This window comes from Lachancea lanzarotensis, scaffold LALA0S01, assembly GCF_000938715.1.
Source record: "Lachancea lanzarotensis genome assembly LALA0, scaffold LALA0S01, whole genome shotgun sequence".
Taxonomy (NCBI): domain Eukaryota; kingdom Fungi; phylum Ascomycota; class Saccharomycetes; order Saccharomycetales; family Saccharomycetaceae; genus Lachancea; species Lachancea lanzarotensis.
In genome coordinates, this window is record NW_019212879.1 from 1,190,333 (window position 1) to 1,215,140 (window position 24,808).

Genomic DNA, 24,808 nt, shown 5'->3' on the forward strand with positions numbered 1-24,808 from the left:
TGTGAGTTAAAATAATGTTTAGAGGTGGGTAAACTTGCTAGATGCAAGGTGTAGATATCACCTTAACCAGGAGGATCTACCTTTTCAGCTTGTTCGTTTGTTTGTTTGTCCTGTGTCTTTTCTCTTCCTTTAAAGTTCCTATAAATTGGCAAATAAACGGACCCTTCGTATACAGCGACATCAACACTTTTCCAATTTGGGTCCTGGCGTCGACATTATAGAATCGCTAAGAAACCCGACCCCACAAGCCAGCATAGATTGAGCAGTGGTTTCTTCCAGATAACTGTAGCAATTAGTCTTTAAATCTTTGTATTTTTGTTTTTTCCCCAAAGTATCTCGTGAAAAGATCGTTGATATCTTTGGCCTGAGAAAAGAAGATAAGATTAAACGTAGAAATTGCAATTGAAACGTACGCAGAAATTAAGAGCACAAAATTCAATTGCCAAGAACCTTGCTGACCATGTTCAAAAGCGTGGGTGCGGAGGTAAAAAAAAAACCACTCCTCGTTTGAAATGATGTACTCGAAAACACCTGAGTACTCTTTAATTAATTTTGAATCCTTCTAAAAACCCAGAGAAGCAAGAAAGGACAGCCATAAAGCTTTAACTCTCTTGACCGAATATCCAATATCCCCCCTGTCTCCCTTCCTGTATCGATTCTGTCACCCTTCTCTCTATCTCTTTTTTCTTCCTCACGTGACCCATAAATAAGCTCAAGGAAAAAAAACAAGGAGGGGGTGTTTTGGTCCTACAATGCTCGATTTTCATCCCTTTCAACGAGCATGCGACTTCTTATAACATATTCTCATAAAATTAGGTAGATTCATTCCATTAAATTAAATAAAGCTCAATCATTGTCAGTTTGAAGTAACAACTAGGTCCAAAGCGGTTCAAATACCGTCTGCTCGAGTAATTTAACAGCGATTGCAGTGGTCAAGGCGTGCAAAATAGCTATAGGCGTCGAAAAAGCAGCTCAAATCGTCTGTTTTTGGCCCATTTTCAGCGCATTTTCCGCAACTCGCAGATAGATCGGTTTTACAAGGTGCTTGTTTGAAAGTTACCGGTAACAAAGTAAACACAAAACACCCGCTGGTCGAGCAAAGGTTGGCCTGTTTGTGTGGACATTTGTGAGCCCCAGAGACTTCGTTTTTCTCGTCGATATTCTGATTTTTGTCGGGTGTGTGTCATTATTACTCTTTCACTGACTAAAGCAACCTTGGCCAGATGTCAAAAGTGACGGTGAAATTGGTTGCAGCAGAATCGCTGTACAAAAGAGACGTTTTCAGATCGCCAGACCCATTTGCAGTGCTCACGATTGATGGACTACAAACCAAGTCGACTGCAGCGGCTCGTAAGACCCTAAATCCGTACTGGAATGAGGCCTACACGTTTTCTGGTGTCAATGAGAATGGAATTCTGACCATTCAGGTTTTCGACCAGAAAAAGTTTAAAAAAAAGGACCAAGGGTTCCTGGGTGTTGTTAACGTTCGAATTGGCGATGTCCTGGGCCATTTGGACGAGGATTCCGTCGCCAGATCGTCGCGCAGAGAAGAAACTATAACCAGAGACCTGAAGCGCTCTAATGACGGGATGGCCGTCAGTGGACGTTTGATCCTGGTACTATCAACGGCATCGTCAACCGCAGCAACGTCGTCTGCCTCGGCTGCTCGTTCGTCTGCCAACACCGGACCTCCGGGTGCTTCAAGCTCCATAAATGAACTCAGCGCTGCCACTGCTGCTACGCATATTTCGGGACCTGCTTCCCCCAATTTATCGTCAACACCTGCTCAAACGGTGGCTAACACTCTACAAAATGGAACTGGGGTCCCCGGTTCCTCTACAGCGCCTAGCTCCAACACCGCAGCGTCTAGACAATATTCATCTTTTGAAGATCAATATGGCCGCTTACCACCTGGATGGGAGAGAAGAACCGATAATTTCGGTCGTACATACTACGTCGATCACAACACGCGCACCACTACCTGGAAAAGACCAACGCTGGAGCAGACAGAGAGTGAGCGTGGTGACCAGATAAATGCAAACACTGAGCTGGAACGGAGACAACATCGTGGCAGAACTCTACCCGGTGGAAGCAATTCAGAAAGCGGTTCGTCTATTGCTGTGCAAAGTAACAACGGCTCTTCCACGCCCATGGTTAACGGTTCAGCCGCTGCCGCTCTTGCGGCAACGGGTTCCACGACTTCTGGTCTAGGTGAACTTCCTCCAGGATGGGAGCAGCGCTTCACTCCTGAAGGTCGCGCTTATTTTGTGGATCACAATACCAGAACAACTACTTGGGTTGACCCTCGTAGACAACAATACATCCGTACTTATGGTCCTGCAAACACCACGATCCAACAACAGCCCGTTTCTCAGTTAGGGCCTCTACCATCGGGATGGGAAATGAGACTCACGAACACTGCTCGTGTTTATTTTGTCGACCACAACACGAAGACCACAACTTGGGACGACCCACGTCTACCTTCGTCTTTGGACCAAAATGTTCCACAGTACAAGCGTGATTTTAGACGTAAGGTCATTTATTTCAGATCTCAACCTGCTCTTAGAATTCTTCCCGGACAATGTCACATCAAGGTTCGCAGAAAGAACATTTTCGAGGATGCTTATCAAGAGATTATGAGACAAACGCCTGAAGATTTGAAAAAGAGACTAATGATCAAATTTGATGGCGAAGAAGGTTTGGATTATGGTGGTGTTTCTCGAGAATTCTTCTTTTTGCTTTCGCACGAAATGTTCAACCCATTCTACTGCTTGTTCGAATACTCCGCTCATGACAATTATACTATCCAGATAAACCCCAAGAGTGGAATCAACCCTGAACATCTAAACTATTTCAAGTTTATTGGAAGAGTGGTGGGTCTTGGTGTATTCCATAGAAGATTCTTGGATGCATTTTTTGTGGGTGCCCTGTACAAAATGATGCTTCATAAGAAGGTAGTACTGCAGGATATGGAGGGTGTCGATGCGGAAGTACACAATTCCCTCAAGTGGATTCTTGACAATAGCATAGACGGTGTTTTGGACTTGACTTTTAGTGCTGACGACGAAACCTTTGGTGAATTGATTACGGTCGATTTGAAAGCCGATGGCAAAAATCTGGACGTTACTGACGAGAACAAAAAGGAGTATGTGGAGCTCTTCACTCAGTGGAAAATATACAACCGTGTACAAGAACAGTTCAAGGCCTTTATGGATGGTTTCAACGAGCTGATACCGGAGGATCTGGTCAATGTGTTTGACGAGCGCGAGCTGGAGCTTTTGATTGGTGGTATTGCCGAGATCGACGTCGAGGACTGGAAGAAGAACACCGATTACCGTGGTTACCAAGAATCCGACGAGACTATCAAATGGTTCTGGAAGGCCATTTCCGAATGGGATAACGAACAAAAGGCTCGTCTGCTGCAATTCACCACCGGTACCTCTCGTATACCGGTCAACGGGTTCAAGGATCTCCAGGGTTCCGACGGTCCAAGAAGGTTCACAATTGAAAAGGCCGGTGAGGTCCAGCAATTGCCAAAATCTCACACCTGTTTCAACAGAGTCGATCTTCCCCCATACACCGATTATGAATCTTTGAAACAAAAGCTGACTCTTGCTGTTGAGGAAACTATCGGATTCGGTCAAGAATGATCAAAAATCCATTTATGCCCCACCTTTTACGTTTCACATAAGTTATCTACTCGATCTTATACAAATTTAGCCTATTACTTTCATTCACGAGGACGCCCATTGCCAATCCTGTGGTTATAGGAAGCTTTCCATCTAATAACTGAAAAATAGTGTCAGTTTAATTTAGAGGCTACTATCTTGAAGGAAGAAAGTTTAGTAAATGGCGTCTTCTTGACTCCAATGAAATCAAATGGTTGACGCACTGGATATTCCGGGGTTCTATTTCGATACTGAGAAAAAGCGGTACTTCAAAATAAGTCAAAATGCCACTTCTAGCTCAAATCAAACTTACGGACGAGATGAGCTTAAGAAAAGGTCTGATCAGCAGCAAAACGAGATTAAAAGAGAAGCCGCTGTTGAAAGAAGGCAGCAGGGAGTACGGGGGTATGAATTTATGTTATCAAACCCGCTCCATGTGTTGTTTTCCGCAGATAATAGTGATCTTTCTGGATCACAGTCAAGAATGGGATATAATGTGGCCAGACAAGACCGAGAACAAGATAGAGGATCGATTCGTAAAGATAACGTGTGGTCAGATGTAACGCCACTTTTGGGTGCGATAGCACAGCAAGCGGTAGCAATTTGTTGTTTGCCTAAAGCAAATGGATTTCTGATTGTAACTCATCGCATGAATGTGGTGTTCATAAGTGAAGATCGTACCCCCATTTACCTATACCAGAGTTCGAAAACTGAAGAATTCGAGCTTGAATCTTTAAGGACGCGTTTGAGGGAAGATCAATTCAGTCTAATTGTGAAGGCCAAAGTAAAGAATTGTTATTCTCTTTTACACATAAAACTCGACTCGCCGGCTTCCCCACAAGTTTTTCGTATTTCCGTGTGCCCCGAACTCAACAGCGAAATTCGTGATGCTGTTTTTGTAGGTGCCAATACGTGTGTGTGGTTGGCTCAAGGCAATGAAGTTTTAGCTTTGGAGCTCAAAGAAGGATGCTCAACCTATACACTTTCAGCTTCGAGACGTCGATTGAAAAGAAAGAGGAGGGAAGAAAGCAACGTAATGTGTGTGGAGGTTGAACTTCATCGACCCTATAGTAATATGAGTGCCCCTATCGGATGGTGTGGGACCAGAAGTGGCATGCTCTCGAGAGTAAATCCATACCGTACTCTCAGCACCCTTTCTTTCGCCAGTATGGGTAATTTCGAGGGACTGAGTATCTTGAGCATCAAAGAACTCGGCGAATCGCATCTTCTTCTGTCTGGAATTAAATCTGAAGAGCAAGTTCTGGCCATTGTTCGTAAAGATAAGTCAGCAAACGATGGCCATCAACCGACTATACTTACAATGCTGAAAACAAGCGTGCGAAACTTAGTCAAGGAAACAGAGCTGATATCCACTAGTGCTGACGGACGTTTCATTTTATATGGCCGTCGCAATATGGGTTGTGTTAATGGGGCTCTTGAGCTATTTTCTAGTAGGGCTATGGACAATTTTGTTAGGCAGCACGAGGTAAAAGCAAGACCCGTCACCTATCATCCTCTCAGAACGCTGGCTGAAATTCTACCTTTCGACTGGCACAAATCGTTTGACAAGCTTTTGTATGCGGAGCTTCAAGAAGTTACAAGAGGTCAACTTTATTACGGGGAATCTATTGATTCGAACGGAATCCGCATCGCAGCCTTTACAAAGGACATTGACGTTGCTGGAATAAACTTCAAAAGCTTCCCCTTAGATGGGTACTGAGTGTTACCGTTTGGCGCTTTATTTGAGTTTATATCATAAAAATGCTGGTGGGAATCAGTCTTTGGCTGATATTGAACAACCTTCAGCTTGGCTCAATGTTCTGAAAGCTTCGAAAGATCGTCAGAAGTCTCTTGGTCCTAGCAGGAGTGATGTGACGATAGAAAGCGAGCGTTAATTAGTTGGTCATGATAGAAAGTGTGAAAAAGGAAAGCGAGCGTGAAGTTATGAACGGTTCTGATAATCTAGTGATCGGCATTATTGCAAATCTATTTTTTTTTTGGTTTCCGGTCAAGGCAAAGAGGCTTGATCTTGGAGTTTTGTATGTGTTTGTAGCTCCCTTAGTTTTTTAGTACAACGCCTGTGTTTTTGAATTCAACAAGGCTAGGTATGCTGGGAAATGCAGATGTGGGAGTATTGTTACTGATCCCAGTTTAAGCAAGATGTTTTCGAGCTCAGTAGTAAAAACCATTGTGATTGAGATTTTCATAGTTGTTGCTGTTAGACAACAAGTTATCGGCTGACTCATTAGTAGGGTTGTAGAGGTGGTCAGTCTGAGCTTTTGGCATCTGCATCAAACGGGGATCGTTATATGCAAGGTTGTTTGCTGACATCGAGGGAAAATGGCCCTTTCCAATAGAGCGCAATCGTTCTGCTTGCTGGTTGTATAAAATGCTGGGGGGCCTCTGTTGCATAGAATAGAAGTTTTGATTGACTTGATTCAACTGGTCACCGGGGTATCCTTGAGAGGTATTTCCGAAAACGTCACTACCGGGAGAGAGGGACTGGGCAAAATGCTGGTGGGGTTGAAAAGCCGGGAATCCAGATGACGTAGACAAGGAGCTACTATTTCTGCGGTGTCGATAGGCATTTGCTGGCAGAGAGTAATGCCGGGCATGCTGTCTGCGACTATTGATCTGGTGCTGGCCATTTATTGGCACGTTCTTGCTTGGGCAATTATCGTTCACAACAAGACCAGTTAGTTCGATGAAAGCTTTCACTTTGAGCTTTATTTTCTTGGCATAAGACGTGGTCTTGATGCTGGGTAGCAGTTCCTTGGTCATAACCACTAAATTGGTCACTTTCAATGTGAACTCCTGGTTGAAATTCAATGTGCCTGTGGTAGTGTGCACATAGGTACTGTCAGAGAATTGCAAAAGCTTGGTGTAGTTCTTGACATCCAATAGAGTCTGAAGTGCATAGTTGCCAAAGTTGTCCCTGATCAGAACGTTGAGATTAGCGGTAAAAATGTCGATAATTGCGAGCAGAATCTTCATGGTGACAATGACCACGTCATCTGGAACAGATTTGTTTCTGGCAGCAGTAGGAGGAAAAGATACTTTCAGGATCATAAACAATTTTTTGATGAATTTTTCCACAACGTTAGAAGAGAATTTGAGACATGAGAGCTGGCACATTTCAACGGATAGTTTATCAAAGATTTCGCCCAACAAGTAGAAATCAAGCTCTTTGATGTCTAGGAGAAATTGGATGATGTAGTTTCCAAATTGATCATTGATCAAATGAGGGAGGAACTGCACGATCTTCACTGATATTTTGAATATTTGTTGCAGAGTACAAACACTCAGCAATTTTTGTAAGACGCAACAGCCGTGCTTGTGGGTAGAAATCCTTACAATATTATTGTGATCGACAATTGCGTCGATGATGAAATCAAATTTGGAAGGCGAGAATCTGAAAATGCATTTCTGAACAACGTGGTTGCCATTTAGGTCGTTGATCAGCACGACAACCTGATCAATAGAAGTATGACGCTGACCGAAGCCTGAGATGATCATGTCGACCTGGGCCTCGGTGTCGAGCGAATCTATGATCTTTTGGAGCGACCGGGTACCGTATTGGTTGATGGAGATTTGGAAGACGTGAGGAAAGATTTTTTCCACCAATTGAGTCTTTTGGTCCGTGGTCAGGCACTCACAAAGTTTCTGGATCAAGTAGTTTCCAAATGGGTCGACGATCAAGTCAAGAAAGAAAGGGCTGATCTGGTCGTACATCAGATCACGCATAGTGACACATTCTTGTGGATTTTCAAGCTTTTTCTGTAGAAAACGACATCCGAATTGGTCCGTGGCCAACTTGACGTAATCTAAGTCTTCTAATGGCATCCAATTGAGGTCTCCAGGAGCGATTCCTGACGCATTCGACCCGGAAGATGCGGTCGATCCGCTCACACTTCTTACGGGCGCTCTGAATTCGCTGATCAACGGCATCGATTTGAGTTTATGTCGATTTCCGGGCATTGCAGGTGTTGCAGGAGACGCCGGGAGCGGCATTAGAGGCGAGTTGCCCTGCATAAACTGGTTGAAGCCTGAAAGATCGAGCGAATGCGTGCGTTGGTGATTTTGACGATTGTTCATCTGACCGAGCGGGGGGGTCGTAGGCTCGATCAGCGATTGAACCGAGTTAACCGACAACTGCGACTGATGCATTTCAGATAGCGTAGAGATTCAGAATCGATCCTTTTTGGTCAGTTTTTTTTTTTTATTTTTTCACTTGAACACCGTTGAGTCGAAGCTAATCAGAGTAGATCTCTGTTAACACTAGAAGTAGTCAAGCTTGAAAGGTGATCAGCTTTGTATCAATGCGTCAAGCGTTTCGTTAAACAACCACCTGTTTAGAGACTGAGACCACACGTTTGAGATCAAAATTTCTTGGGTTTTTGGGTATCAGAAATGATCTGGACAGGGCTATAAAATGCAACGGGTATATCCTGCGAGGGTTTAGGTCTTTTTAGAAATGGAAACTCTTGGATCTGAGCGAGCCGGGAAGGTAGACGTGAAGGACGTTTAGCGATACAATGATCCCACGCTGGTGAGAATGTAGTAGGACCGATTTTGGAGGATACTATTTTAGTGGATGTGAGGTGGTGGGCAAATCAGAAATGTATTTTAGCACAGGTAGAGGAAAAGATGAGCCGAAGCGAGCTGCGAGTACAGGCCCGAGTACAGGAAGCTCGGGTCCCGAGTACGAGTACGTAAAGGAGACGGAGAGGGCAACGAATATAGAGTGAGTTAAGGGAGAGAAGCGTTAGTGTGGTGGACATGACTTCAGAAGAGCTGTCAGTAGTACAACGAACTATACGTGAAGAAGACTTACTGGTAACAAACGAAGTCTAGTCACGTGATCTACCCTGTGAGGCTACTTTAGCTACAAGTTGCGACATATACGAAATCGACACTAGTACCAAAAGAGATGGCGAGGCTGCCGCACCACTTACGACGGAAATAGAACTTCTCTCCCTCGTTGGTGAACCAACTCAAACAGAAACTCTTCAATCCCAGATCACTTTGTCACTATTCTGACATCCTCTAAATTGATTTTTTTTTTCTCAATTTTTTTTCGTGATGTCACAGAAAACGACTCCGGAGCTAATTTGGCTGGCCAGTTGAAATAACGGTACAAGAAAAGGGATTGGGCTCGAAACTTGGGTACCCAAACGAGACTTCAATACAGAATTAATCCTGATCTAACTAAGGTGCACATTTAATGGGGTGAGGACTTTAAGTGCATCCGTCCAGCATACACAGCGATCTTAAAACGAGAGAAGGGGATGAAGAAGAGAAACAACCACGGCTCCGGAACGAGGGGGAAATAAAATTAAGGGTTTTCTTCTTTGGGAGAAGAATTAGGTGAAAAATTATTTTATTTTTAGATGTTTGGTTACGTAATTGTGCGTCAAACGGTGACACAAAAAACTGCTCGAGGCCCTTGGCGCGAAAAAAAAAAACAAATTTAAGACGCGAAAAAATCGACGTTCGAGAACTTTTTGCTTTTTTTTAGGGGACAGAGCCCGTGACGTGGGCGGCTAATTTTGGCGAAATCGAAATATCACTATGTACGGTTTTGTGTCTTGTTTCTTTTTGTCTCTTCCGATGGGCTCGTGATTCGCACGTGTGCTTCGCTCCAGGCTTATTATAATATACAGTCTTCGACTTCTACTACTATACACTCATCGACACACAATCTTCCGAAGTTACACCAGCAACACCGCATTGACACACCCATCACGGTCGGGCTCGTTGGTGATTTGAGCGTATTTACCCCACACAACTTTACCACCGGCGGTGACCATACCCAGCTCAGAAACGTTCACCTCAATAACAGTTCCTTTCGTCAAAACACCCAGCTGCGTGTACATAGGTGATTGAGGGTTCTTCTTCACACTCAGTATCGGCAGAAACACCGTGACGCCTAGTTCAGGGTGCGTAACGTTAGCCTTCTTCTGTCTTAGAGCACTGGGTCTGATAATACGCTCTGTTTTTACAGGTCTTCTGGTGAACCCTTCTCCCACAAAAGTGTGTTTCGTGATCATACGCTTCCAGCTCTTGCTCTTGGATTTACCGGTCTTGACCACTTTGAACATTTCTTCCTCACTAATACCACGCACTTTTGGTAGTGGCACCGAAAATTTGTCGGCTTTCTCAAGTCTTTTCTGCTTGATCGAGGAAGAAATCGCTTTGGCCGTATTGTTCTGTTCTCTGTCCAACAGATAAGTAGGCAAAGCTTCGCCAGAGTCTTCCATGGGTTTAGATGGGCCCTTGATCTTCGACTGTTCGTGCGCCTTGATCTTCTTCCGCAATGCCACTTTTTCAGCATACCGTTTCTTCGAAAACTGCTTACCCTTCCAGCCAGTCAACTTTTGTGCCTTTTCAGACACTTTGTGAGACTCTCTGGCCTCTCTCTTACGGAGCCTCTCGTCGTGATCCAGTCTACGACCATGCTGCTTGATGTGCTGCTCGATATACTCGTTCTGAGGCATGATTAACGTGGGGAAAAAACTATGGAGTGACTGCCCGTTGTATTCACTTCGTTAATTTCTTAAAAGACCAACAAATCAAGTGTACTGGAGCTTTGAGACTGCAACTTTTCTGGTGAAGGAGTGTTAGTTGAAGTGATGCTCATCGCATTAAAATTTTCAATTTAGTCTGAATTCCATTTTCCATGTTATTCTATACGATGTGGAAAATTTTAGGCGATGAGATGAGATGAGGTAGGACTACAACTTTCAACAGTCTCGAAAGACGCTCCGAAAGCTGTTCGTAGGGCTCCTTTACAATTTATAAAGAGACTCCACTTTCAAGCCATCGCCACCGGAAAGTTATGAGCAGTCTTAATAGTGTGCTGCACCAGATTAACGAGTCGTTAGTGTCAACGAGCGAATCACTGGAAAGTTTGAAAAGGCAATACGAACGACCAGTTTCCGAAAATTCTGGTGTCAAAGGCCGAGTTATACAAGATCTGTTGAAAGTAGGAGACGATGTGGACAAAGTTTCCCTACTTTCGCTGAAAAACGAAAGTTTAATGGCATATGTGAACAGTCTTGTCCAAGTGGTTGGTGAAAAACTGAGTCGGCAAGATATGACGTCTTCGCGCGGACGAACCTCAAGCGTGGAACACCGTGTGGTGTTGGAACGCGGAGTGCGTCCTTTGGAGAAGCAATTATCGTACCAGCTGGACAAACTGACTCGTGCATATACAAGAATGGAAACCGAATACGCAACAGCGGAAAAACGAGCAATCGAAAAACAGGAGCGGAAATTGCAAAATGGCGGTGATGACGACCAGGGGGATGACATTAGTGAGGAGGAAGACTCTGAGGATGAAGCTTTGTCGTTCAGACCTAACGCCGGAGCATTAGTAGAAAAACCCACATCTGCATCAGCACGTAGTAACAGAAAGCCCACCGAGGTCAAGGAGCACAATGAGGAACAAGAAGATGATGAAGGATCCTCCGCCACTTACAAACCACCCAAGATCAGTGCGATGTTACCTCCACGCCAGCGCCATTTCGAGGACAAGTTTGATGCTCAAGAGCACAAAGATCGTAGCGGGAAATCTCGCATGCAAGCCATGGACGAATACGTGCGTGAAATGTCTGAGCAACCTGAATGGGAAGCTTCTGTCGGTACAAACATTCTGAATCATGGTAAGGGCGGAATCAAATCCTCTCGCGATGCCGAAAAGGAGCAGCGTGTGAAAACATACGAAGAAGAGAATTTCACTCGTCTCAATAATAAGGGCAACAAAGTCGAAAGACGTAAAGCCAAGCAGCGTGAGAGAGCCGCAAGAGTTAACATGGTTGGTGGTGAAGATTTCAGTATTTTCAACTCCAAACGTAAGCTCGAAGATAGCACTTCTCGACAAGCTACGAAAAAGCCCCGCGGAGCGTGGGATAGGGCTAAGAGGAAGCTTTAAAGCGGTTGCAACAGTAATGGCGGAAGCTATCAAATCGACAAGCCCTAGGTAACATGACACGAAAGCAGTGTAATTTGTTCACTATAATATCAACGAAATCAAGTTCAACTCTTCCTTCCATAAACAACTTGGGCGATTAAAAACGTACAAAGATGCCATGAGCAATCTGTATACCAAACGCAGCGTCGCTCAAAAAGACTCGCAGCCCTGTTTGGTGTGCTTTCTGCCCACCACATGTGTGTTATACAACTCATCGATCCAAGACTGGTTTTACTGCTGTGAACTGCATTTCAAAGACAATTTAGGATTTGCCAAGCCGGTGTACTCCAAAAGTTATGAAGATGCGATCGAGAAATTAAAAGTGGTGAAGCAGAAGCTAGATGCAGAAAAGGTAAAACAGGCGGGATCATGGGATTCGTGGGTGAACAAATTCATTTCCAAGGAACCAAGTCAGGAAAGTCCGCAAAACGCAGCACAAGCCGAGACTGAGACTGAAACAGGAACAGAGTCAGAATTACAGGCGTTGAAAAATGAATATCAAAGATTGACAGACTTGATATCTCAGGGTCAAAAACAGTTGCGCTCCTTTACATTAAGCCCTGTGATGTTTGAAAGTCGTGTGGACGCCAAAAAGAGAGGCCATATACTAAGACAAAAGGCAAAGCGTGAACAGGAGAATTACAGCAACACGGACCCAGATGAATTAAGTGCTAAATTTGATTTTCCAGCCGTACCAAAAAAGATATAAGACTGGTTTTGAAAAAGGGTGAGATTCCAAAGAAATGAATTAGTTGACTGTATGTTAGATAGTTAACAATCGAAGCATCATCGAGAACACCGGACACTTCTCGACGGCTACTTTCATAATTTTTGTACGAATTTGTTTGTCATTATGTACGTCTGTGACACCCCTCTACTCACAATTTCGGAAAATTGGAAAATGATGAGACTTGTCATTTGAGAGTAGTGTAAAACGTTTACTCAAGAAGTAGTCCATTATACCACAATTGAAACCGCTTACCAGGAGTCAAAGCCTCTCAAAGTTGTAGTGCGCTGTGGCTGAAATAAAGAGTCTTTTCCGACTTTTTTTTCGCATTTTGGTAAACTTTCAGCGGACAAACAGATAAAAGGAACACTGATCTCGACACTAAAGTTTTGGTAGTACAATCCTGCCATCATGAGTGATCTATCCGCTGGTGGCCAAGAAGTGGATATGCCGCCAGATATACTGCTGAAGCTGGATCTGACATTAGGGCAAGGTTCTCAGATGTCAAAACAGGTTCTGGAAGCGGCAGATAATATGTCAACCGCATCGTCTTCGGATTCGCTGGATTTTCTACTGGAAAGACAACGGCAGCGGCAGCTAAATCATCCAATGCATCAGAGTCATATATCTACACCTCTACTGAATTCCACACGACCCAAGGTTAAAGAGACCACCAAGATTTCGCTAGAGTACGACCCTATCTCCAAACGCAAAGTTCTGAATACTTACGAAATTATTGGTGAACTAGGTCATGGGCAGCACGGAAAGGTAAAACTTGCCAGAGATCTAGTGACCAAGCAGCTGGTAGCTATCAAAATAGTAAACCGTAATGGAAGCAAGAAGGACCGCTTCAGTTTCAAGACTAACAACGGTGGAGATGACAACAGAATTAAACGGGAAGTGGCAATTATGAAAAAATGCCATCATAAACATGTGGTCAAACTGATCGAAGTGCTCGATGACTCAACCTCTCGGAAAATATACTTGGTTCTAGAATACTGTTCCGCTGGAGAAGTTAAGTGGTGCCCGGGTGATCAACTCGAAACTGAGGCTCAAGGTCCTCCGCTGCTCACTTTTCAGAGGGCTCGTGAAATTTTCCGGGGTGTCATTTTGGGTCTAGAATATTTGCATTACCAGGGGATCATACACCGAGATATCAAGCCTGCTAATCTCCTGATCTCTGAGTCTGGTGTTGTGAAAATATCAGATTTCGGTGTTTCTTTCGCCGCCAGCAAAGATGTAGACGGTAGCGAAGTACTGGATGAATTAGAACTCGCGAAAACGGCTGGGACCCCGTCCTTTTTTGCCCCGGAAATCTGTTTAGGACATGAAGCGTCTACGAGGTTTTGTTCAGACACTAAAAACTCTCCAAAAGGCTCCATTATTTCCAATAAGATTGATATATGGGCTGTTGGGGTGACGCTATACTGCCTTTTATTTGGAATGTTACCGTTTCGCGCGGAATTTGAGCTGGAACTTTTCGATAAGATCATAAATGATACACTGCCACTTAAAAACTACGATGAGATGGCTGAGCAAAAAGTATCCGCCATATCTAGTGAAAAAGAGTATGAAGCAGCCAAGGATTTGCTGCAAAAACTACTCGCCAAGAATCCTTTCGAAAGGCTAAGCATAATGGACATCAAGAAACACCCTTTTGTGTGTTGGGATTTTCAACACGACATTGATAACAGCAGTACCGCGCTTCGGAAGGCCGAAGAAAGTTTCGCTTTCCAACGATCACAGGAGGAGGAATATCAGCAAATTTCAATCTCCTCTCATGAATTAGACAACGCAGTTTGCGGCATAGGAAATAAGCTCAGGCGTTCTATGCGCCCCACCTCAGAGACGCCAAGGACAGGTGAAGAATATTCTCGCCCAGTTGCCGCACTCAACAAAGATACTAATGAAATTAACGATAATGACCAAATTAATGACGGACTAGAGGGCCTAAGCCGCTTCTCAAATCTGAACATCGAAGCTAATGACAGTGCGCGGACAAGCAATGGGAATCTCATTTTAAGCGAAGGTCCATTAGTTGCACGAGAAGACAGCATGGATAGCTCCGGCGAGCTTAGTGCGAAAGAAATATTTCAACAGGAGTTAGAGAGATTTGACAAGAAAAGGGACCCTGATTCCATCGTTTCACTACCTGTAAACTCATCTTTCGCCTCTCTGGATAGTTTTTATCTAGATACGTTTGCGGGGAAGCAACCAGCGTCGGAAGGTAGATCTTTTGCATACCCGTCTACCAATGAGAAGGCGACAACAATATTCGCTCGCCCTCCGCAAGCTCTTTTGAACTCGAAAAGCTCACAGGACCGTAAGGCATCGTATGGTTTTAATCACAGTGCTACTTGCAGAGATCCCTTCAACTCGAGATACCGCAATCCGTTTGCTAGAAATCCGAGACCTGATGGAGAGTCTCGGAACCAAGTCCATCAAAGTCCAGCTAGTAATAAGCGGCTAATGCATGGCACTTCCTCGGATATTTCTAGAGTGAGGTACACGCCTTGGAGCGTTACAAATGCAAGTAGTACACAACATTCGCATCAAGATCAAGACAACACAAATACGAAATATTCGGGTGACAGGGTACATCTCGAGCAAGACACGCGAAGTAGTGACAATCATGGTTCAAAACAATCGAGAATTGCTAGTGAGAAGCGAGGAAACTTTTTCTCAAGTTATGACGGGAGCGACGAAGAAGACAGTCAGTCGACAACTACCAGTGGGACTTCGACCTCGCAGAACGACGACCCATCTGATGAATACCGCTCAGAGACAGAATCACTGCCATATGAGTTTCGTATTGATTCTGAACATGGCAGTCAAATATCGCTTCGGGATCTACCAGCAAACAATACAACGCTTTCCAGCCAAGGACATAGAATGGGTAGGCATGATGAGCTAATGGGAGGTGATGAGGAGGATAACGAGCTCACAATAAACGTCGGACCGGCAGGATACAATCGCCGCCAAGGATCCGTATCTAGTTCAGCGAGTTCTCAAAGATTCAGACGTTCTCGACGGCCATCTATCGGTCACTCTGTCGCTCCAAGCTCGCCTTCCTCAAAACCGACCTTTCGAACAAGGATGTTTGACTCAGCTTCAACATTGGATCATGGATCGGCAGCCAGTGCCTCAACTCTGACTGCCGGGAATAACGCAGGTCCTTACGACACTGTCATAAATGTCAATCCGGAACCTGCAGAATTCGCCCCAGATGCTGAAGGCTTCATTTTAGGAGAAGCTTTTAATGGAAGTGTGAACATTCCACCCGATGTCCTGAATATGATTCCTGAATTGGCTGTTTCAGCTAACTCAAGTTTGTCGAACGAAAAAAATGCCAACGAAGGCGGTAATGCACTGTGGAAAAAAGCACATTCAAAAGGGTCGGGCCCAAACTCGCTCCGGTTCGGGAATAGAGCACCTTTGGCTTCTACGCAAGAATTAAGCGTCAATCCTGTTCTCAACACTCAGTTGCAACGCGATCGTACTCGCGTTACATCGAAGGATTTACTTCAAAGTGTCTTGACATCTGCGGGATCCAGTAGGAGACCTTCTATATCGCCAATGCCACGCCACCTCCCTAAGCAAGAAAGTCCTCATGAATCTTACGTCAATCATTATGAGGGAAAGCGAGAGACAAAGTATTCATCCAAGACACAAATGAGAAGGAGGCCAGAAAAGAATAGGGGCTTGGAAGGCCGTTACAGATCGAAATCCGTGAGTGTTGGACTTTTAGACGATCGTAGGCCGTCAGATCAATTCACCTCCTAACAATTTGCATAATAGCATCAGCTACTTGAAGGCAGTATTAATTTAGCTCTGGTCTGGGAAACTGCATACACCCGAGTTCTCCAAAATGACACATTTTGTGTGTCTTGAGCTAATCTGACAACTATCGTAAATCATTGTAAGTATAGAAAGAACTCCCGTATAAAATAAAACAGCGCTAGCTAGTTTATGACATGCAATTCCAGCTTGACCCATGCCATCCAAATACAACAAAACATATATGACCGTGAACTCCTGTCAGAGTTACAGCACTCATTTCGAATTGAGGTTTCGCATCTTACTGCGAAGAATCTTCAGCCTATTGGCTATACTGTCGATATATTTCTTGATCATCGATATGTCTCCTTCGTCTAAAGCATCTGTCGTATGGAAGCCAAAATCATCAAGGCCATCCTCAGCAACGTCCTTTTCCAAAACCGCTTCTAGCATCCAAAGGGACGTTGCGTATGCTATCTCGCAGTTGTTCAGGTACTCTCCTTGCATTTCAAATTTAGCGGCCGTTTTAGAGATTTCTAGCGCTCTATCATAGATTAGCTTCTCCAAAAACACTGGCTCCCTATCTGCTTCTGCTTCAAATGCCTTAGTGGCACTAGTTCTTAGCTCGTCAAGCCTTGACAAATCGATCGTCGAATCATTGGGTTGGTACGCGCCTGTGGACACTAACTTGAGCCTTAGGAACTCTGCCCTCTCCAGGCACTCATTGAATTTATCACGTAGCCACTGTACAAGTAGGTTCAGCTTGAGTGAACAGCTTTTCTCCTGGGACCGATACCACCATGAAGAAGTAGCTTGCATTGCTCTTGCCAGCGTAGATAACGCTTTCATGTACAGCAGAATAGCCTCGGTACAGAGTTGCTGCATCTCCCAAGCTAACATGTCATTGGACGTTATATCGGGGTGTGAATTTTGGCTAGAGTTACGCTTCCCCCACTGCTCAGTACTTTCGTCCGAACCAGTTCTTTTGCTTGAGCTTCGCCCATTTGAATAATCAGGAGACTGCTCCTCTTCCTCGATAGCACAACTACCACTACTGAGTCTTTTACCAAAGGGATCGCCCAATGAGGATGGTGGAAGTGGTACGATCTGTGAAAATTTGACCTCGGCAAAAGAGTGAATCACGAAAGCTTTGGCGGCCAACGACTCTAATAAAGCTATCATCTCTGAATCAGACCGATTTTCGTTTTTCTTGGAAAAAGTCACTTGGTGATCCGCTGACAATATTATGTTTTCGGTAAGTTCATGAAATGCCTGGCGCGTAAGAAGGGGTTGAGCACCTGAATTGGGAGAAACTGAGAGGCCTGTTGACTGCTGATTGCCAAAGAGGCGAGTAGAAGCAATTCCTAAAGCTTTAGTGAGCGCGTTTGATGGGCTTAAAGAAGAAATTGAAAGCCGTCTTTCAACGAGAGATGGCCGTCTAGCGGTAGTTCCACTACCTGAAGACGTTTTCCTCATTGAGGTGGGCTGAATAGGAACCGTTTGTTGTTGTAGTGTGTTTTTCGATGAGGCGCGTTTTTCATGCAGAGTGTCTTCACGAGAACCTAAATGAGCAAATTCATCTGCTAAGGCATTCACCTCCACGCTCTTCTTCTCCACCATAACGTATTCCTTCTCGATAGATGTGTCCGGACGTGTAATTGAGTTTTCCAGCGCATTTGTGATCGTGTTTTCATCCTTGCTGCGACTGCCTCTCACGACAGGTATCGTTTGTGAAGAATCAGGTTTAGAAGGGTCGGAATATGACACTGCTTCTTCATTAAGGGGCGTCATGGCCTTTCGTTTCTCATCTGGTCGCGCCAAATATTCGGAAATGAACATGTTGCTGCCAGCAACGTCCTTGGACTTGTCGTCGAGATCAGGAATCACTTCTTTCTCATATTTGGACAGATCTTCATTTACAATTGCATGGCTGAAAAACTCGCTGAATCCCATTCTCTGGGCAGGATCAAAAGTTAAAAGTCCACATATAAGTTCGCACATTTCAGGTTCCAGTTTGCAATAAGAAGGAAACGAAATCACATCGTTCGCCTTCTTTATCTTTTTGAATAGCTCAAGGTGATTAGAGGCTTTGAAAGGAGGTTTGCCGCAACACATTTCATAAAGTACAGTGCCGACAGACCAAAGATCAGCTTTAGCATTGTACTTCTGGTAATTCAGGATCTCTGGAGCCATATAGAGCGGAGAACCACATAGGGTTTCGGCGAGTGAGGTATTAGGCAAAAACCTAGCAAAGCCGAAATCGGCAATCTTTAATATCGGGAGGTTATAGATTCCAACAAACCCAAGTTTGTGAAACGTTTCAGGATCGTGGTAGTTAACAAGCGGCGTTGACAGCAGTAGGTTTTGAGGCTTGATGTCTCGGTGAACGAGATTTTTTGACCTTAGGAACGAAAGCGCAGATGAAAGCTGCTGCAAATAGTTGACCACCAGGACTCTATTAAGACCGTTGTGTGACTCGCTGGGAGGAGGATATTTTTCCAACATCGTTCGTACCAAAGGGTGCTTTTCGATGAGCGCTCTACGCTTTTTGATGAAAAAAGTAAGGTCGCCTAGCGCGCAGTACTCCATGATAAGAAAGAAATCAGAGCTTGTGCGTTCACAATCCATGAGTCCTACGATATGCGGGTGCTTGATCTTCTTCAAAATTGCAATTTCGATTTCCAGGTTTTCCAGCAGCTTCTTATTTTTCAACTTCGACCTCGACACCGCTTTGATGGCCACAAAGTCCTTGCTATCCACGCCTTTCGAAGCCAGACGGCCCTTATAAACGGTGGCGAACGACCCCTTACCGATTTCCTGCTCCACGATATACTTCTGTGCTATCACATTAGGCGTTGTGTTCTCTTCCTCATAGGTGCTGCTACTCACGCTCATTGCTTCTTGCTCTGTATTTGTTCACTTTTCGCCACACTTACAAATCTGAAACCGCTCCAAAATGAAACGACCAATCGAGCTTGTTGAAAGCACCTTAAAAAGCCAGTTTGGCGTGCTACCACCCAAAACCAAGCTCTTAGATTCCAGATCTGACCTTTAAAACCGCGTTTCAGGTCCTTGAATCACCGAAAAGATCACAAATGTCAAAAACGTAGATCCAGCACCGTTTTGGGCGACTAGTTGGACTATTTGTGCGCTTTTTTCGCAGTAGTCCAGCTTATATTTCTTTTTGACTGGCTGCTAAGCTGTAGTAAGAGCCAGGTAGAGTTCCCAAGATACTCTAAACCCTAGAATCACTGGGATTTTATACTTTCACTGATGTGGTTTTAAAAGTCAAGGGGGTCATTTCTCAAATTTGGTGTTTTTGTCTGAGTCAAATCAAAAAAACCCGATGAGCTATTTTCGTACAGTGTGATGAAAGGGGTTTCTTATCCACCACGTGATTTTATCCAGGTGAGTCTTTGGCACGTGAGTTTTTCCCGCTTTTGCCTGTAGGTTCAGGTAGCTGCTACACCTCTGCAAAGAGAATGTATGTGCTTGAGACATCAACCGTGTGTTTGAGAAAGAGGGACCTGGTATGATCTATACCCCGTAGTAGTATCCCGGTACGCCCTGCTGTTGCTGTTGCTGTTGCTGTTGCTGTTGGAGTTGTAGCTGTAGTTGTAGTTGTTGTTGTTGCTGCTGCTGCTGCTGCTGCATTTGCAGAAGCTGCTGGTACTGCGGGTGTGAGGGATTGATCTCGACAGCACTGCTGTAAAGGTCCGGGCGTTGGTATAGCGAAAGTAAAGCATTTTTGTCTGCTTGGGATTGTAGTTGCTGCTGTTGGAGAAGCATCTGTTGCTGTTGGAGAGCCTGCTGTTCGTACAGCGCCTGTTGCTGCAATTGCTGTTGGTAGAGAGCCTGCTGTTGAGCCTGCTGTTGAGCCTGCTGTTGAGCCTGCTGTTGAGCCTGCTGTTGCTGAGGTTGGCTCACGTAAATGACGCCTGTAGTAGGATCCATATACTGTTGTGCGTAGTTGTTGGTGTTGTTGAACGTTGCAGAGGATTGCACTCCCGTCATGGAATTTTCCAGGCCGTCGAAAACAGCATTTCGTGGTCCAGCGTGCGAAGCAGGCCTTTTTGGCAGCGCCGGGTTGCTGGCTTTTGCAGGAGCAGTAGACTGCGTAGAAGGCCTGTTACTATAGCTTTTTTGGCTGGAGCCACTTCTAGAGGTCCCAGACCTGGACCTAGAATTGGACCTTCTGGTTTCGTTGTCCGAAGTATAGCCATTGCTGTCCCTGCGAAATTTGCGCAAGACGTATTTGTCTCGAATAAACCTCTCCACGGCAGATTTGTCCTCATCTCCATCAAAGGGGAAATGCTCGTTTACCGCGTTCCATAGCTGCTTGTTTCGCTTGTTACCACCCGTGTGGCTAAGGTCGTCCAAATCCGCATTTGACCACCGATCCATTGTGAGCGACCTCACGTCTGAATATGAGCTATCATCGCGTCCGCCCAGCACTTTTCTGTGCACAGAGGCACATCTTCCACAAAGGAAAACACCCAAGCTTACCGAACACCACGAAGGAAATGCTGCTCCGCACTCACCACATTTATTTAAATTTTGCGGCGAGTTGAGAATGCTAACGAGCTCTCTCTCGACCGCTTTGGAACCTTTATACGCCATTGTTGTAGTTCTGAGTAACAATTGAATCGATAAGCAGGTCTAAGTACCTCTAAAGCCTTTAAATTCTCTGGTTCTTGGTCGAATCAAGAAACTTGGCTTGGAGCTTTGTATGTCAATCAATCTATTGAAACTTTTGTTCACGTGACCATGATGTCAAGAAGAGAGAAGTGACTCAATCCATCAGCAGCTTTAAAAGCACGAATGTAAGGCTTTGATTAATATCTACTGGTTAGAAATTCGTGGAAGCTAGGCTAGCTTGATTTGGTGGACATTTTTTTTTTTTTTAGGTTTTATGTTTTCGACTTACTTTGATCGTTTAACAACTGGACTTGCGATTTTATGAAACTTGGAGACTTGAACCCTGCTGTTCACAATCATGAAAACAATTCTTGTGTTTAGAGTTCTTTCACGGGGGTTTTTTTTGACGGAGCGCTTTGGCGTTGAATTTGAGGCAGATGTCCACACTTGGTGCTTTTTCCTCGGATAATTTGTAAGGTTTGAAATGTGCAGTCGATATAGAAGGTTGGTTTTTCACGAGAAACTTGGGACTGTTTTGAAATCTAAACCCAGCCTTTTGCCGAGCGTTGAGGCGGGCGAGCGTTTTTTTGAGTTTCGTTTTAGGTTTGTATCTCCAGAGACGCCAGAAAAAGGTAGCACAGCAGGAATATCAAATCTTGCCAGACCCGCTGAAAATGCCATCGGGCTTGATCTTCGCGGTCATAGGTCTGTTCAAAAGACAGCTGTGACATTTGGCGACACTGGAATGTGACCGGTGACGCTAAGCGCTGGAAAATCACTATCTTTCATGTGTGTCGCCGATCACGCGAGTGACGCATTCTTTAGTGTCTTCTCCCTGGGTATAGGGACGGGCGTCTCCTAAGGAGCACTCAACTCTACACAGGAATCAAACTAGAAGACATTTTTCTTGCCTTGTCTTTTTCGTCTCTATTTGATATCCAATCTACCCATCTTAAGCAAAGTCTTCTCGATTGATTACCAAACATACCTTCGGGTCAACAGTGAGAAGCATGGCGTTCTAGTGAGTATGGGTTTTGAGAAGAATTATCTAGCCCAAACTACTCCTCTCGAGTCCCTCTAAGCCTCTTGGGTTGTTGAAAAAAATGGCACAGTAATTCACTTAGATGTCAAGCCAAAAGCTCGAGTTCTTTCTTAGAACCGCACCTAAAACTGAAGTCTAAATGATATGTCAACATATCATGCTCTCGAATAGACTGCTACCGATTCTCTCTCGATCTTACCTCCGGTTTTTGATGATTTCCATTGTTACGATCTGGTTCATTGTATATCCAAACATCAATAATATTCAATCCCAGCCTCTTACTGACATCTTTCAAGAGCCAAACAACAGCGTAACGTCACCAAGGAGAGAATACCTACACTTGTTTCGAATAATTTATATATCATGGTATGCACATATCCAAATAATAAGCGTTTACATAGCGCCTTTTACTGACTTCAAAGTCCGAAATTAGCCGCCAAAGGGGAAAGCAACGATAACGACAGCTCAAAAGAAGGCTAGCATTTTGAGATTCTTTCAAGACCAGCACTCTGTGTATAACATCAAAGAGCTGGAGAAACTCATACCCAAAAAATGTAGCGGTGTATCGCCCATGTTGGTGAAAGGACTGATCCAAGAAATGATCGAGGAAGATGGAATCATATCGATGGAAAAATGCGGCAGTACTAACATTTATTGGTGTTTTAAGAATCAAATTATCATGAAAACACAATTGGAGATGCGCTCGTTGAATTCTCGAATCGAAGCCTCCGAAAATGAGGTGCTACAGAGTAAAAGAGTACTTCAGAAAAATGCAGAAAGTCTTAGGACGGAGGTCTATCAGATCGATGGAGCAACATTTTCTCGGAGAGAGCAGCTTGAAACGCTAGAATCTCTGACTGCTCAGGTGAAAAATCTACGTGCTGAACGCGATAAAATGCTCGAAACCACCTGGGACAAGTCCCAAATGAAATCGAGAACCGAAGCGTTGCAACCTAAACTCCGAAAACTCGAATCGGTGACTGATAATTTGGAATTACTGACTGGTTTCCTTTCTAGACGTTTTCTGGTGAACCTGAGCGATTTAAAAAACGAGTTGGGTATTCCTGAAGAGTTTCTAGAGTTTTCCGATCTTCCCTCTGTGTGATGTGAGCAGATATTAAAATTATTTGAGCATGGCATTGAAAGCTAGTTTATAGATCGGAGAGGTTCAAATTGTGTTTCGTTCGATACACAAGGGAGCCTACCGTTCAGATTGCTAATTTGGAAAACTTTTGAAACGTCTGTGATTAAACGAGGGTTTTTGTATCATGAATGGAACATACGTTCTTCGCTGTATCGTCATGAGGACTCTCCTTCCTGATGGGTCTTGACGTGCTGATTGAGATTATCACTTCTGCTAAATTTTTTACCGCAGATGTGACATCCAAACGGTTTTTCACCCATGTGCAATGACCGAACATGCCTCTTCAAGTGTTCTTGCCGTTTAAATCGTCTATCGCAAAATTCGCATGCGAAATGCTTTGAGGAGTCCAGAATTGGGGAAGGTTTTCGTCCACGAGTCTTGGGAATCCCAAGTCGCTTTTTTTTGACAAGTCCAGCTTCTACGCTCAACTCTGGTGGACTTTGTGAGTTTTCTGAGCTCCCAAGCGTTGTGCCAGAACTTGCCAGGCTATAGTGATTCTCCAGGCTACCGGAAGTGTGCAACTTGGAAGGATTCACGACGGGGCCGCCATCGTCGAGATGATGAGACCGAGCGGAAATAGGAACCGTGCGTTTTCGACTCCAGAAGTATTTTTTCTTCAGAGACGGTTGCGGACCGCCGCCGAGAAGTTGCGGATTTACCAATGCTTCGGTAACCCTTCTTTCGCCTGCGAAGAAATTGATTTTGAAGTAGTCCCTGACTTTCTTCTTGTACTGGCCGTCGCTGCTTGAAAGACGAATTGAACCCGGGCCATTGTCGTCTTCCAAAGTAAAAGGCTGTTGTGGAGCCACAACTGACCCCAGGACAGTGGTTTCCGGTACGTTCATGGCCATTTCGTCACCATAATCGCTGAAAACGGAATCCTTGCGACCCTGTCGGCGGGGCGAGAATTGAAACAATTCTGGACCCTCATCGTCGGTAACCATGATTTTTTCGTCATCCTCGTCCTCTTCATCTTCATCTTCCTCATCTTCCTCTCCTTCTGCACCCTGACCTACTGCCAAGCCTTTTTCGAAAAATTCGTATTCGTAGTAATACACGGGTTTTGCGCTGTGATACTCCGAAATGGACAGTCGGCGGTTTTCTTGGATTTGAAAAAGCGAGCTTGCCGGCTCCCGCGGTCTTAAGGTGTCTTTATAAGCCTGCAGTTCTTCCTTGACGGAATTTCCACTATAAAGCATGTCCTCCAGAAAACTCGACTCTGTTAGTGCCTGCCGTTCCGGTTCCACCGATTTCGAAGACGTCTGCAATGTGTTTCCAGTCAAATTGTTTGCAATTGAGCTCCCTGTTTTCGGATTCTGCACCAATTGCAAATTGAACATGCTGTCTCCATTCGTCGTGGGCGTGTCCAAGTCAACTTTGCTGTTGTTACCGTGCAACCCGACCAAAGTGTCGCTGGACATTGTGCGATAACCTTGGTAAATCGACATTGCGCGTCAAATTGACGGCCTCAGTTTAACTTCAAACCACCCAGTAGCGATGATACGCCTAGCTTTAAGAATGTGTGTTGCTGTGGAAGTTTGATGCCCTTGCAGCTTAACTATCGGTTTATATCTCGAGTATAATTACTGAGGCCATATATAGGCTGAGCATATATCTCACAAGTCAGATGACACAGTCACGTGAATGTTTAAAAAATTACGTAATTATAAATCACGCGACTAAGTAAAAGATTACCCGGTTATGTACTCAAATGCTAAGTACTCACAAATACTTTGGGTAATTGGCCTGTACTCATCATGTGCCCTGTCCAATGTCAGATTCTTTACCGAAATCGTCACCACGGGAAGAGCGACGCCAACCCACAAGACTTGTAAACACT

At 44.5% G+C, this 24,808-nt stretch overlaps 11 protein-coding genes across 11 annotated transcripts; 6 read left to right on the top strand and 5 right to left on the bottom strand.

Moving 5' to 3' along the window:
- Positions 1–1,223: 1,223 nt before the first annotated feature.
- Positions 1,224–3,650, top strand: RSP5 (LALA0S01e12750g1_1; the record flags this gene model as incomplete). Its single annotated transcript, XM_022774688.1, has 1 exon — positions 1,224–3,650. One exon carries the CDS (start codon positions 1,224–1,226, stop codon positions 3,648–3,650), a length of 2,427 nt encoding a protein of 808 aa, XP_022626760.1.
- A 229-nt stretch (positions 3,651–3,879) lies between these two features.
- Positions 3,880–5,388, top strand: LALA0_S01e12772g (LALA0S01e12772g1_1; the record flags this gene model as incomplete). The annotated part of the gene is made up of 1 exon (XM_022774689.1): positions 3,880–5,388. The coding sequence occupies one exon, from the start codon at positions 3,880–3,882 to the stop codon at positions 5,386–5,388; it is 1,509 nt and encodes a 502-aa protein (XP_022626761.1).
- Positions 5,389–5,840: 452 nt separating this feature from the next.
- MPT5 (LALA0S01e12794g1_1) lies at positions 5,841–7,835 on the bottom strand (the record flags this gene model as incomplete). Its single annotated transcript, XM_022774690.1, has 1 exon — positions 5,841–7,835. One exon carries the CDS (start codon positions 7,833–7,835, stop codon positions 5,841–5,843), a length of 1,995 nt encoding a protein of 664 aa, XP_022626762.1.
- Positions 7,836–9,379: 1,544 nt separating this feature from the next.
- NSA2 (LALA0S01e12816g1_1) lies at positions 9,380–10,165 on the bottom strand (the record flags this gene model as incomplete). The annotated part of the gene is made up of 1 exon (XM_022774691.1): positions 9,380–10,165. The coding sequence occupies one exon, from the start codon at positions 10,163–10,165 to the stop codon at positions 9,380–9,382; it is 786 nt and encodes a 261-aa protein (XP_022626763.1).
- A 341-nt stretch (positions 10,166–10,506) lies between these two features.
- On the top strand, positions 10,507–11,601 carry LCP5 (LALA0S01e12838g1_1; the record flags this gene model as incomplete). The annotated part of the gene is made up of 1 exon (XM_022774692.1): positions 10,507–11,601. One exon carries the CDS (start codon positions 10,507–10,509, stop codon positions 11,599–11,601), a length of 1,095 nt encoding a protein of 364 aa, XP_022626764.1.
- Positions 11,602–11,758: 157 nt separating this feature from the next.
- On the top strand, positions 11,759–12,349 carry VFA1 (LALA0S01e12860g1_1; the record flags this gene model as incomplete). The annotated part of the gene is made up of 1 exon (XM_022774693.1): positions 11,759–12,349. The coding sequence occupies one exon, from the start codon at positions 11,759–11,761 to the stop codon at positions 12,347–12,349; it is 591 nt and encodes a 196-aa protein (XP_022626765.1).
- A 429-nt stretch (positions 12,350–12,778) lies between these two features.
- Positions 12,779–16,150, top strand: LALA0_S01e12882g (LALA0S01e12882g1_1; the record flags this gene model as incomplete). The annotated part of the gene is made up of 1 exon (XM_022774694.1): positions 12,779–16,150. The coding sequence occupies one exon, from the start codon at positions 12,779–12,781 to the stop codon at positions 16,148–16,150; it is 3,372 nt and encodes a 1,123-aa protein (XP_022626766.1).
- Positions 16,151–16,420: 270 nt separating this feature from the next.
- Positions 16,421–19,039, bottom strand: ATG1 (LALA0S01e12904g1_1; the record flags this gene model as incomplete). Its single annotated transcript, XM_022774695.1, has 1 exon — positions 16,421–19,039. One exon carries the CDS (start codon positions 19,037–19,039, stop codon positions 16,421–16,423), a length of 2,619 nt encoding a protein of 872 aa, XP_022626767.1.
- Positions 19,040–19,681: 642 nt separating this feature from the next.
- On the bottom strand, positions 19,682–20,764 carry GTS1 (LALA0S01e12926g1_1; the record flags this gene model as incomplete). Its single annotated transcript, XM_022774696.1, has 1 exon — positions 19,682–20,764. One exon carries the CDS (start codon positions 20,762–20,764, stop codon positions 19,682–19,684), a length of 1,083 nt encoding a protein of 360 aa, XP_022626768.1.
- A 1,423-nt stretch (positions 20,765–22,187) lies between these two features.
- Positions 22,188–22,929, top strand: MND1 (LALA0S01e12948g1_1; the record flags this gene model as incomplete). Its single annotated transcript, XM_022774697.1, has 2 exons — positions 22,188–22,190; positions 22,258–22,929. The coding sequence occupies 2 exons, from the start codon at positions 22,188–22,190 to the stop codon at positions 22,927–22,929; spliced, it is 675 nt and encodes a 224-aa protein (XP_022626769.1).
- A 194-nt stretch (positions 22,930–23,123) lies between these two features.
- Positions 23,124–24,416, bottom strand: COM2 (LALA0S01e12970g1_1; the record flags this gene model as incomplete). The annotated part of the gene is made up of 1 exon (XM_022774699.1): positions 23,124–24,416. The coding sequence occupies one exon, from the start codon at positions 24,414–24,416 to the stop codon at positions 23,124–23,126; it is 1,293 nt and encodes a 430-aa protein (XP_022626770.1).
- Positions 24,417–24,808: the final 392 nt, after the last annotated feature.